The sequence below is a fragment of the Chenopodium album genome, chromosome 1 (assembly GCF_948465745.1).
Source record: "Chenopodium album chromosome 1, dcCheAlbu1.1, whole genome shotgun sequence".
In the NCBI taxonomy this organism is placed as follows: domain Eukaryota; kingdom Viridiplantae; phylum Streptophyta; class Magnoliopsida; order Caryophyllales; family Amaranthaceae; genus Chenopodium; species Chenopodium album.
Window position 1 is genome coordinate 86,114,891 of NC_137834.1, and position 13,343 is coordinate 86,128,233.

General features: G+C 33.2%; 2 protein-coding genes across 2 annotated transcripts; both read right to left on the reverse strand.

Annotated features, from left to right (window-relative positions):
- Positions 1-348: 348 nt before the first annotated feature.
- On the reverse strand, positions 349-3,694 carry LOC145624466 (stress enhanced protein 2, chloroplastic-like). Its single transcript, XM_081677511.1, has 2 exons — positions 3,206-3,694; positions 349-979 (listed from the first exon to the last, which is right to left on the reverse strand). The coding sequence occupies exons 1-2, from the start codon at positions 3,542-3,544 to the stop codon at positions 707-709; spliced, it is 612 nt and encodes a 203-aa protein (XP_081533637.1). The 5' UTR covers positions 3,545-3,694; the 3' UTR covers positions 349-706.
- A 2,934-nt stretch (positions 3,695-6,628) lies between these two features.
- Positions 6,629-7,387, reverse strand: LOC145637857 (protein MIZU-KUSSEI 1-like). Its single transcript, XM_081688873.1, has one exon. The coding sequence runs from the start codon at positions 7,385-7,387 to the stop codon at positions 6,629-6,631; it is 759 nt and encodes a 252-aa protein (XP_081544999.1).
- Positions 7,388-13,343: the final 5,956 nt, after the last annotated feature.

Sequence of the window (13,343 nt, forward strand, 5' to 3'; positions counted from 1 at the left end):
AAGTGTGCCATACATATATGTTGAGTTGTAGCTATTGGAATTTTTTTTCCTTACCCTAAAATAGGTAATTCTTATCCAAATTGCTCAAGCTGAACTCTACCTTAAGGCCAGCAAAAGCAATAGCCAATAACCATAATTTCATAATGTTTTATCTCATATTTTTGTTTACTTGAACATTACAAAGTACTACATTTAATAAGTTGAACACTCGAACTCTTATTTTTAATATGAAATATAATGTCCAAGCTAAGCTATGGCTTAACTAGCTAGCACCACCCTTCTAAGGGAGTAAGGGCTCTACCCACTTACCTATTACTACTATTAGGGTGTAAATAACTCTAACAATAGTGAGCAATCGATTAGATTTACCTTAAATTTATTTGTAAATGCCAAAAGGAATACAACACCGAAGTAATTAATAGAGTATAGAAGTACATGACTATAGACTTCTAACATACTCTTGTTACACTTACATCACGCTTCTAACTTAGTAAATTCTATATTTTGGTCAATCATAATCCATATATATACCACTTCGTATAAGACTGTATCATATCTAACTTTACTAGCTATATATGAACCCTATATATACATTCATACTAGCTACTTATACATATAGTTGTATAAATCTATATGACTATACATATATTTAAAGTATTGATTGAATTATAAAAAACTTGATTGAGGTTCATTGCACATTCTTTGTTCATAGGTTGTCTTTGGATTGTTCAACTTCATCATTCTCATAGAACAAGCCATCAACGATGTTGTCTATGAGAGCATCGATGAAGGCGTTGCAGCTGACACTGAAGATACGACCTACCCTCTTCCGCGCATTGTAGGAATAAGCAAAAGCCGCGGCGCAACCCACTGCTGCCATACACGCCCCTAAGCCTTCAGTTATCCCTTCCACGTCCATTTTCTTAAAGACAGAGTTGCCTGTTGCTAACTCCACACCAATTGTTGCAGCAAACACTATCTAAAAACAAAAACACGACTTTAATTAGTATCATCACACTTTTGACTTTGTTTGTAAAAAAAGTTTTAAGTCGTACCTCACTGTTCCTTAATAAAAAGTCACATTACATTATTTCATACGTCTCAACTAAAGAATTATTAGAAACTCGAACTTAAACTGGAAATACTACCTACATTAATACTTCAATTATTTCTAATAACAAACACATCTTTCTGTAAAAAACATTTCTCCTATGAGTGTCCCATCTTTATCTTTACCTTTGATTCCTTTGAATGACATTTCCTCTTCAATGGACCACATTTATGCAAGTATATACACCTTTTTTGTCAAATAGTATTGAGATAGGATCATAGGAATGTATATTGTGATATGATATTATGAGAATAATGTCATATGAGATATTATTGTGAAAAGATATATATAATATATATTGTGAATAGATTTAGGAAGTTAATATAATAAGGAATATTAGGGTTAGTTATTCCTATTGTTTATATATATTGTAATGTGGCCAAATATTATGAATGGGAAAATACAATGGAAATATAGAGAGAACTATTTTCCCCAATATTTAACATGGTATCAAGAGCCTAGGGAGATCGTGGGATGAAAACACGAGAGTTCGTGTGGGAGAATGAGAGAACCTTAAACACGAGAGTTCGTGTGAGAGGAGAGAATGAAAAAACCCTTAATCAGGAGAGGATGAAAAACACGAGAGTTCGTGTGAAAGAATGAGAAAAACCTTAAACACGCGAGAACGTGTGAGAGGAGAAGAAAAATATGACGGGCTCGAAAAGATAGACGTTCTCGTTAGATTGATTGATGGGTTCGAAAAGAATGGCGTTCTCATCAAGTACTGAGAGAATAAAATAACCTTAAACACGAGAATTCGTGTAAGATGAGTGATCAAATGCACGCATTATTCATTATTTGCGTCCAATATGGTGAGATTGTGAGAGTTCACAAATTTTTTTTTTAACTATACGTTATTTTCATAATTATCGTATAATAATAGTGTGAGAATTATTGTGAGAGTTCAAAGTATTATTTTTTTTTAATGAGAAATCGTTTTTGTGACTATGTTGATCATAGTGAAATTTGATGATTTTAATGAAGATGAAGAACGTGGCATGATCAAGTGTTCGATCAAATTCAAGAGGATTATATTTGTGATTATTCGAAGGAGGATGATTACATATTGCGGCTTGATGATGACATGATGCAGATTTTATTTTATTGTCCAAGTCGGATGTTCGAGATCTACACCTCCGACTTGAGGGAGGGTATTGAGATAGGATCATAGGAATGTATATTGTGATATGATATTATGAGAATAATGTCATATGAGATATTATTGTGAAAAGATATATATAATATATATTGTGAATAGATTTAGGAAGTTAATATAATAAGGAATATTAGGGTTAGTTATTCCTATTGTTTATATATATTGTAATGTGGCCAAATATTATGAATGGGAAAATACAATGGAAATATAGAGAGAACTATTTTCCCCAATATTTAACAAATAGCTAGACATTATTTTTTTTTTTGTTGATTTGTCTAAATTTTCATCACTTTTAAACGATAACTATCCGATTGGAAGTCATCCTTTCAAATGCGTAAGCATCTCAAATGGTCCCCTTAATAATTTATCCCTTGAATCATCCTTCCTTATTTTCCTTCTATACACCCGATAACAATCAAGTTATCAAAGTAGGGCTATTAGTTGATTTTTTTTTTCTTAATCCGTAAAATCACCACATTAAATATTAATTCGGTGCTCTTTTTGTCCGAAAATAATTTTCCTATACGCTTTGTATATGGTCAATATAATTGACTACTGTTAGTCAAGGTATGTTATTGGAAATATATGTATATGGGAAGACAAATAGATTACGAGCCTATGAGGAATAATATTTTGGGACGGAGTCATAAAGTGTTATTTCGTAAAATTCTTGCTGATTGCTCAGGAAGATCGTAAACAATAATGTTTTAAACTTTTAACCTTGTCTAATTATACCAAAACCTACTAACCTAACAAAAGTGACAAATATACTACGTAATTGATTAGTTTTACGTACTACATCTTGCTTTGATTTTTTCATGTTCTACTGTTTCGTTTCTGTTAAAAGTTCATACTTGATTTATAAGCTAAGCTGAAATAAATCCAAAACATTCATGTTAAAAGAGAAGGTTTATAAGAACAGCAAAATAAGTATGTACCATAGCAATTCGACCGGTGATAATCTCAAAGTCTTGACTCTTCTTACTACTTTCAATATACTCATACAAATTCGCCAAAAACGGAGACAATAACTCTTCTCCTTGGTCAATCCCATCAACACCAAAACCACCACTACCGTCCTTCGATTTAGTGACAATCGTCTTGATCACCCCGCTACCACGATCAGAAGCATACGATCTAAGGGTACACAACCTTGGTTGTAGAATAATCTTAGCCTGGTCAGGACTGCTCGTCGAGTCAGGCCCCAATCTCACTGGGGCCTGCCTAGACGTCTGCAGCTCGCAGTGCACTACACGCGTCGAGACCATAGAAGCCATCTTTTGGAAGAAAACTTGAGAAAACAAAAACAAAAACAAAAAAGAGGAATCTTTATGTTTAGAAGAGGGTAGTGAAGCTAGATTGTATTAGGTTATATTATTTTGTTTGTTTTAAGTGGGTAATATGAAGGGATTTTGGGAGGAATAGAAAGTATACACGTAAGGGTAAGAAGTATGAGGGGTTAAGATTGGCTACGTGCTTACTATTATTGGGGTCTAATGTTGCTTTCAAAGGTTGTGGAATAATTGTGGTGGGACAATGATATTAAAAGGGGTGGCATAGGACAAGAGAAAAGTAATTAAGGTAGGCTTTTTTTTATTTGTGTACTAAAACTCTTTAGTATGTTCTTCTAATATTAGTATTTTATGTGATGGTTTATTTTATTTGAAAGGAGGAAAAGGTCAAATTTGAAGGTTATGTGAGTGTGGTAGGTTAGAAAATATGATTTGATGTGGAGGAAGGGTGGTTGAAATGAGAATTCAATTTAATTGGTGTAAGATCATAACTTTATTATGCATCTCCTCTCAACTTATTAAATTATTTAAAAAATTTATAGGATATATTGGTTGATTTTTCAATCTCGATTTTATAATTAATCAATTGTATTTATGATAGAAACTAAGATTATGTTTGATGACACATTTCGACTTTTGAGCACCTTATCAAATTTATAGAGTTATTTAGCAAGCATTGTATAAACAATTGAATTTGAGGTGTTGAAATGAATAAAGTTGTAAAACCTGAAATTTTTGTATGTGTCATCTCAAGCAACTGATTTTATCACACAACTCAAGTAATCTGTAATCATCTATCTTATCAATTTCAACTACATACTATCTTTTCAATTTTTGTTACTTTGTATTTTATCGTTTTTGTCTCATTTTCACATGTCATTGGCAAATAGAAAATCGGAAAGTACTTTTCTAGCTTCCAAATTCTATATTTTAGTTTTTTTAAGGAAAAAATTAATAATTTTTTCAATTTAATTGATTTTATTTGCTTGTACATAGTACATGAACATGAGGTATTCTTTGTAGTAGGAAAGGAGATAGTACTATTAAATGGTCCAGCAAAGATTATATCCAAATAGCTAGGTCATGACTCATGAGGTCAGCTTTCAACCAAGTCGTTCCTAATTCATCACTGGATAAGCCACCCATTATATGCAGTGGCGGAGCCAAGATTTTAACAATGGTAGGGCACCTAATACTAAAACACTTTTATCATGCTCTTAAATTTTTTTTTTTAAAAAAAAAAAAAAAAAAAAAAAATGTTGGCCTGGGTAAGGGATTAGAACCCGTGACTTTGGGTAAACAAAGTACTGCTTTATGTTCCCTGTTTCCAACCACTAAGCTGCAGGAAGTTTAAATGACATTGTACACTTTGTATTCTTTTTTAAATACATTTTTAGTAACTTTTTTTTTTAAGAAAAAAAAAATCTGGTAGGGCACGTGCCCTACCAGGACCTATAGTGGCTCCGCCACTTAATGTCCCACACTATTCAAATCCATGCATTATGCATGTAGTAACTTAAATTATGTGCACCTCATTACCTCAAAGTCCTTAACTTCGATATATATAATTAATCAAGAAATTAACTCTATGTTTGCATAACATTAATGAAGGGTAAGAGAGCGAGGGAAAGGGAGGTGTGAGAGGGAGAAAGTGATCTTTCATTTTCGTTCTAAATCTCTTCAAGTCAGCTCTAATAATGGAGAGATTTGGTTTATTAAAATGAGAAGGGAAGTGGATCCTCATAATTCCCTCTCCTTCCCTCCTTGAATTAGGTATCCGCCATACAAATGATGCATTTTTTCTTTTCTCCTCCTTTCCCTCCATTTTTCTCTGTCTAAACATGGTCTTAATGATGTTTAATGATTGTAGGTCTATAACAAATAGTACAAGAGGCGTCCACTAAAATGGTTACACAAATTCGTAATTAGAATAATTTTTTTTGGATAAAACTGCTAATTAAACTTACCTTCAGATGATTTTTGTAAGTCACACGACCCTATATAGAATAAAGTCATCAATACCAATATAATATAGTTACCAAGTGAACTATCTCATACAAGAAATTGATGTTATGCAAGCTAATCTTTTGCTAATGAAGTTTAATTATATGAAATATCTAATAACTTATATCTATCTCACCGTATTTCCAATCTCATACAATACTAACTAGAGTAGTGAATGTAAAAAGTAAATAACATGGATTTCATCTTTTCCATTATCCACCAACCACAACTAGATGAACAAGTTAAAATCAAGCAAGGTAACCAAATACTACTTCTCTATTATATTAATTGGTCTATTATTGTCACATTCATATAGAAAGGAGACAAAATTAAAATTTTGTTTTTTAAGGTTTAGTTGAGGAGACAGATCAGAAAGAAGCAGACAATAGGCAAATAGATGATCTGGTATTTCATGGATGAGTTGATTATAAATATTATACAATCATGAACATTCATGATATTACAAGAGATTTTGTCAGGCCAAGACTTCAAAGCTATTCAATCATAATTCTTACTTGCTAGATGGCATCTCACACTCTCAAATACAACCTTTGGCAACCAATTTGTCTTTGAAACTTGATAGCTTAAAATTGACCCGAACTCAAGCCAACTCAACTCAACTCACCTCGAAATATGACTTGATTTATTTAATTGACAATAGAGTACCCAACTCGAATTGCTTTGCCACACATGAACCTTAACGTAGTAACCTTACTCATATACAATCCTACTTGAATTGACCTAACCAAACCCAAACTAGATGATGGAACAACTTATTTGCCACATCTGGTTGGTTTCTTGTACGTAATATAGGTACATATACATCTTAAATTACACTCAAATTAAATGGTTAAATGGGAAACATTACTTACTATATGCACTCGAGAGCACAAAAATGGTTAATGTTCCTAGTCAGTGCACGTTACGATCTTAAGGACCTCATTCACAAGCCCACATTGCAATCAATGCTCGAAATTGTATCTAATATCTCCCCAATTCAATGACCTCGAATTTGTAACATGATCCTCCTTAATAACCAACACCATATGTAAATACAATGCAACCTCAAATCCTTACAAAGAATATACTAAGATCAAGAACAATGTTCCCTTCCGGACACAACATATACAAGGTCTCCGAGTCCTTGGAGCCTACAACATAATCAAAGTTAGCGCGAATATAGGCCAATTCGTCGTCTGGATCATCACCATCACAAAACTCCGACAAGGGCAACACACCCACGCCCATTGTAGTCACCTTAAGAAGCTCCATTATGCTCAAATCCATCTCATTAGCATCCCTCTTAACCGCGTAACCAAACTTCTTACCATTGCAAAACATGTCCCAAATAGGCTCTTCTAACAAACCCTTCCTCCCCTTTTCATCCTTTTTTTCGCATTCAAGGGCGATCCTAACCATCCCTATGCTCATATCCTTTTGAAGGACGTGCGTTTGTATAGGTAGATCCAACACCAACGTTGGCAAACACTTGGTAGATTGTTGTAAGGAAAAGCTCATCTTCCCTTTCTTATACCCGAACAACGTGCCCGTGACACGATTACTCGTACCACCATTGCTAAGGAAGTTTATATCAGGTAATCTACAATGTTTGGGAGATATGATGGGGAATGATCGGATCATGGACCGGAGAGCTCGAACCGTTTTCGCTTCTTTACGTTGTTTGTGCTTACTAGGAGATGGTTCTACTAGGGAAAAGGAGGGTTGCAAATCTTGTAAAGGAGGTGTCTTTGTTGTTGATTCTTCTTCTAATAAATTTTCTTGAGAAGTTTTTATTTCTATATGATGTTTATTATGTTTTCCCATTTATATGTATATTTTTATTTGTTATTTTTATTAAATTGTAATGGGTTTTTCTTCTTCCTTATTTTTGTGTGGTGAAGAAATTAAATTGATTGCATGCATTACAATGCAATGGAGAGGCTCTCGTAGTAGGAAGAAAGTATTAGTTGATTTGATAAGTATGCTAATTTTAGATTATTAAGAGATTTCGCTAAGCTGTATTATTTGAAGAATTAATGGATTATGTACAGCTAACGATTTTTTTTTTTTTTCAGAAATATAAGGATTTGAATTCAAATTTTGACTGTTAGCTTCATTAGCTATATAAACTTCAGATTAAAATTTTGATTTACAATATTATTATTATTTTTTTTTTTGAAAAAAAATTGTTTTGTATAAAGTGTTAAAGCTAATTGTTTGAAGTTTTTGTCGATTTTCTTATCTGTTTTTTGTTTCAATATAGTGATAAGTATTAGACTTATGTACGAATGAGATAAATTACAAGTCTATATATGATGTTTGATACACAATTTACAGCTATTCATGTAAAATAATGACTATTTAGGGGATTAGGGGTTTGACCGTTTGATGCTGATAATCATGATATGTTGATATGGGTTAATAATAGAAGATGATGTTAAACATCAAAGGTATAGCTCTGCTAATATAGATGTGTATTTTTTTTTTGGGTGCTATTATAGATAAAGTACTTCTATATGGGTATGTATTAGAACATATTAGTCAAAAATATCTGAAATAATTTGAACATAACGACCATTATGAACGGATTTAAGGTGGGAACGATACGTTGATACGACTACAGGTCTATAGTAGTTCTATTACCATCCAAGGGCAAGGGAAAATACTACTACAACAGTATAGATCAAGTTCAAAAGTGATGAATTCATTTCTAGAAAAAGAAAAAAAAAAAGGGTGATGAATGCAAATCAACATTAACCTCAATCAAAATATTGTACAAGGGAAACCAGCAGGGAACAATTCAGATTTGCAGCAAACAACATTATAAGAAATTAGATATTCACAGTTTCCAACATTTTTACACTCCTATTATCACAGGAAAAAAAGAAAAAAAAAACTAAGCCTGAAGTAATTCTTTGTGAAATTACAAAATCAATCATCTGAAATTTGGTCAGACGATAAATTCTCTAACACATCCTGTCAGTCTGTGACCCTGTCAAAACTCCAACTATAATTCTATAAATAGATGTTAAGACTCCAATTTTATACATTTTGTCAATAGCATATGCAGATTATGCACTCGTCCTCTCCCTCCGGTCTGTACAGCTAAGTTGCTATGCAAAGGAGCAATTCCCACCAGAATAATTGCGGTTGTGAAAAGATACTTTCCTGATTTTCATCTTGAACATCTATAGCATTCATGAGAGACTACAACTACATGAACATCAAAAGTGATCGTGACAGATCTACATGCATCAGTCGTCATGTTCATCTTCTTCGTCAAGAGACTTGTGAGATCCTGAACCCAAACCTAGACATTTCAGGAAAGCTTCTTTTGCAAAATCAAAATAACGGCATGGGTGGAAGAAACGTTTTGAAACTGTGGCAGAAGGTAAATCCTTCACAGAAGAATCCCTTTCCCCGACACACCTCACTCTGTTGCTAGGCATGGTAGTAATTTCCCTCCTGGAATCATGATTTCCAGCTACCTGCTGATATAACTAATTTTTTTAATATTTATTACATAGATTCAGAATTCTAAAGCAAACAAGGAAATTGGGAATTCTATGAAACCTTATATAGAGAGACTAAATATATCTGTATGACTGTTCGTAGCTTTTTCTCCCCAAAATTATGAGATAAACCACACTCCGTCAATCCCCCCCCCCCCCCCCCCAACAACGCTCTCCTTCATGTCATCTCTTGAAGGAGAGATTGGAGAAAAGAAAATAGAATCAATGTAAACAGAACAACTAACACACATGGATATATTATCATTCACCCAACCAACTTCCAGAACATGTCGACCAATTACTCTTTACCAAAGATAAGCACTAGAACTAAGCTCTCTTTACCAATAAGACTTTTCCCAAAATTAATCTTTTGCAGTGAATTTCATCCAAAGGTCTTATTTATCATCTCAGGAGAAATCTGTTTGGTGAAGCGTGTATCAACTTCATTGTTCATAATAATAAAATCTTACAAGAGATGTAGGCTAAGTTCTTTCACCTCAAAACCTCTTTTAGGAACAATTGCATCATATCTGAATTTATAAGACCTAATCTGAACTTATCTTTGCCGTCAAAGAAACTGGTAACCCTTTATTCAAACTTGTCACAGCTTACCTGATTATCTTCAAATGTCAAATTGAAATTACTACGAGAGAAATTCCCAACCAAAGGAATAGTTGTCTTATTGCACATGGTCTTACCACTTCGATAGCAAAGAGGCTCTATCTAACACTCGTGAAAAGAATTTCCTAGGACTCTCAGTATGAAGGTGACTGAATGACTTAGTACTTTAGTACTTCCACAGAAATATGGAGTACATTAAAGGAGAATTCAGAGCGTGAATCATGATATTCATAAAGCAGCTCACTTTGAACTTTCTAGGTTTACATTCAGGATACTTCCAAGAAATTTCAACTAGTATATTCTAGCAAGGACGAAGTGGGAGAATTTGTCTCCATGCAGCACACAGCAAGCCTGTCCATGAATTCACATGGAAGAGCACAATGGAAACAATAATGTGCTTTATCAAAATTATCACAATCACAACTAACAATTCAGCCTATTTCATAAGTCACATTTTTTAGAGGGCATGTGACATTTAGGATTAAAATCCAGATGGTGATAAATGCATATACTACCGAAACACTTAATCAACCCTGGTGACAAAATCTATTATGACCAATATCAACCAAGCAAAAACAAAATCCATATAGATAAGCTCTTTTGAGGACCTATATCTAATTGCATATATGTTCATCCCTGGTTATATACGAAATTCCTTCATAAAAAGTATAGGTGTAGGCGGCAAAGCAAAAGTTGAATTACAAGTTTCTCCACTAACCCACCCCCCCCCCCCCCCCCTCTTCCAAAAGGAGTTAAAAACATAGGGGGGAAGTTTGGTCTCTAGCTTGGGTTCAAAATATATAGTTAGAAACATAGAGGGAAGGTTCAGTTACTAGCTATGATTCAAAATAAAATGTAAAGGGAAAATTTCGCTCATTAGCTTTGATTCAGAGGAGTTCGATGACTAGAAGTGCACGACTGCACGTACCATAATATTCTAGATAAACCTAGCAATCACAGTCCAGAACTCTTGCATACATGGGAAGTTGCATTAACAAACTTGAACATTATTAAATAGACAATTAGCCATCCTAGTAATTTGATGAAAGAACAGGCAACCAAGAGGATTACTTCCATGGCTATCAGGTTGATCATCTCCTTTTTTCCCCCTTCTACTATTAATATCCCAGGGGGGCAAACGAAGGATTCGGATGACTATAATCCATATTTGGCATGTCGGGATCATCACGAAATCATACTGAATCTTATAGACTCTAGGTTTAGCTGTATCAAATGTGCAACCTGAGATTATGTCTTCCATATGATTTCCTCTAACCTACACCATTAAACAATTAAGAAAGCTCCTGTCTCATCCCATTCATATCCTCAAGAACAAATCATAATAGTACAACTTTTCTAAACTGCCTTCTCTACCAATTTAATAATTTATATTAATCTTTGTTTCGAGATCACGAAAATGAAGCCCATATCAATACAGCAGTAAATTATTGTTATTGTATATTTGCAAATTCTACAAGTCCACATCTTCATCTTTCTCCAATATACCCCCAACAAAATCCAACATTTCCACAAAAACTCAGTTCAAAAATTAAGGGTCAGCAATCAGCATTGGATTATTTTCAATCACAAATCATTCCACTACATTCCTAACACCCTGATTATTCTCACCTAATTAAATTAGCTAATCTCATCTCAACAACTTATAATCAACCCAAAACAAAATACCCAGTAAATTAGATTATTTCAGCACATAAACATCTCAAATTCAACTCAAAAAAAAAATGTAAATTGATCACAAACTTTTTTTTTTTTAATCTCAAGAACTAAACCATACATAATATAATCACACAAAAAATAGAGAGAATGCAGATGAAATTCGCACCTGGGTACTTGGAGAACAGCTGGAAGAAACCTTCAAATCCGAAGAACTGCTTGTAGATGAAGAATCAAGAACAAAAATATCAAAGTAAGAGAGCAAAATTGTGAGGGTTAGAAGAAACATAACCAATATTTGAATCCAAATAAGCCATGGGATTTTGAAGTTTTCTAGTACAAAATCATCCCCAAAATCAAACATATTTTTTACTTCAAATCCCAGAAAAAATTGGGGAAAATTTGGTGGGAATTGAAGATTAAAAATAAGAGAGCAAAAGGTGGGAAAAGGGTGGGCAACTAACTAGCTGGTGCTTGGTGGGGTGGTGGGTGAGGAGAGAGAAAATGTAAATTAGTGGGGTTTTTTTAGAGGAATTTTGTTTTGTTTAAGGAGAAAGTTCATGTGATTATCAAGTCAAAACCCAGAAATTATTGGTGTTGTTAATCAATTTGATTGAGTTGATAAAGAGGATAAGTGGTGATGATGTTGACAGCTTGTAGATGGTTCAATTGTAGCAACACTCCTACTTGATCACGTACTTGTAATTGAAATTACCGCTAGAACTCCTAATTGTTCTAGGAGTCTCGAACTCGGTAGGTTATGAGTAGTTTTGAAAAATGTGTTATAGGGTTATAAGCAAAATGTTTATAATCGTTATGAAACTGAAAATTAAAATAATTAGAGGATGAAAGTATTTAACAATTAGTTAAAATGACTGTTCATGTGATCGTATAGTCGGATATCGAAATAATATTTTAAAAATCAAAAAAATAATTAGGGTAGCAATCTGGATGATAATGATGGGGTTGTTTGAGTGTGCTTGTTCAAATTCAATGATAGTCCAACTCATTCAAGTAGCCTTAATATTACGGCTAGAATTCCCTACATAGTCGTTGCTCCCACGTCACGCTTTTTTTATGCTTAAAATTTGGTGCATTTTATATTTGTAATTATGGGCTTTGTTTGTTTGCTACTAGTTTTATTTAATCATACAACAATTATTATGGGCTTGTGAGGCCAATAAGGGTCCAACTTCATTATGTGTTAATAGTGTTATGCAGTTCTTATTTTTTCTCTTTGGGTAGATCTTGAGGAGAAATTCTGCTTAATGCTACCTCCGTCTGTTATTAGTTGACACAATTTAACTTTAGCGCTATTTACGTACTCCCCTTTGACCTTGTTTTGTGCTTTATATATAATAAAAAAAATATAATTATGTGGGATCTTGTTAGATTCATCACAATATATATTTTCTAACTATCAACAGTTTATAATTTTTGCTTATCCCAATTAAGATATTAATGGTTGAATTTATGCATTGGAAAATGTGACTAAAGAAGTTATGTGTTGTATTATCATATCCTATACCAAAATACTTATTCATTGGTATTTACAAATGTGAATATTTAAGTTTTGTTATTATTACTCGTAAAGTCGTAATAAAATTTTTGTTGGTATATTAAGATGATACCATCAACATGCAACTATATACCAAAATTATATCCACCAATGACCCAAATTACTAGAGGCCGAAAAATTCTTAGATCTTGAACAAGAATGTCAAAATTATACAAAAAATATTACAAATTACAAGTGCTTCCTAAGAGTTAGGTTTATCTATAGGTTTGATTTTTAATCTATTTGGCTAATGTAGATCTCACTACTCTTTTTAGCCTATTAGATATTTTGGCTCATTTTAGAATCTATTAATGAGCCAAAAAAATTACTCAATGTACTTACCTCTATATACAACCAAGTGCATTTAACAATTTATATTATCTCGCTCTTTAGACATCAAAGTTGTGTGAATATG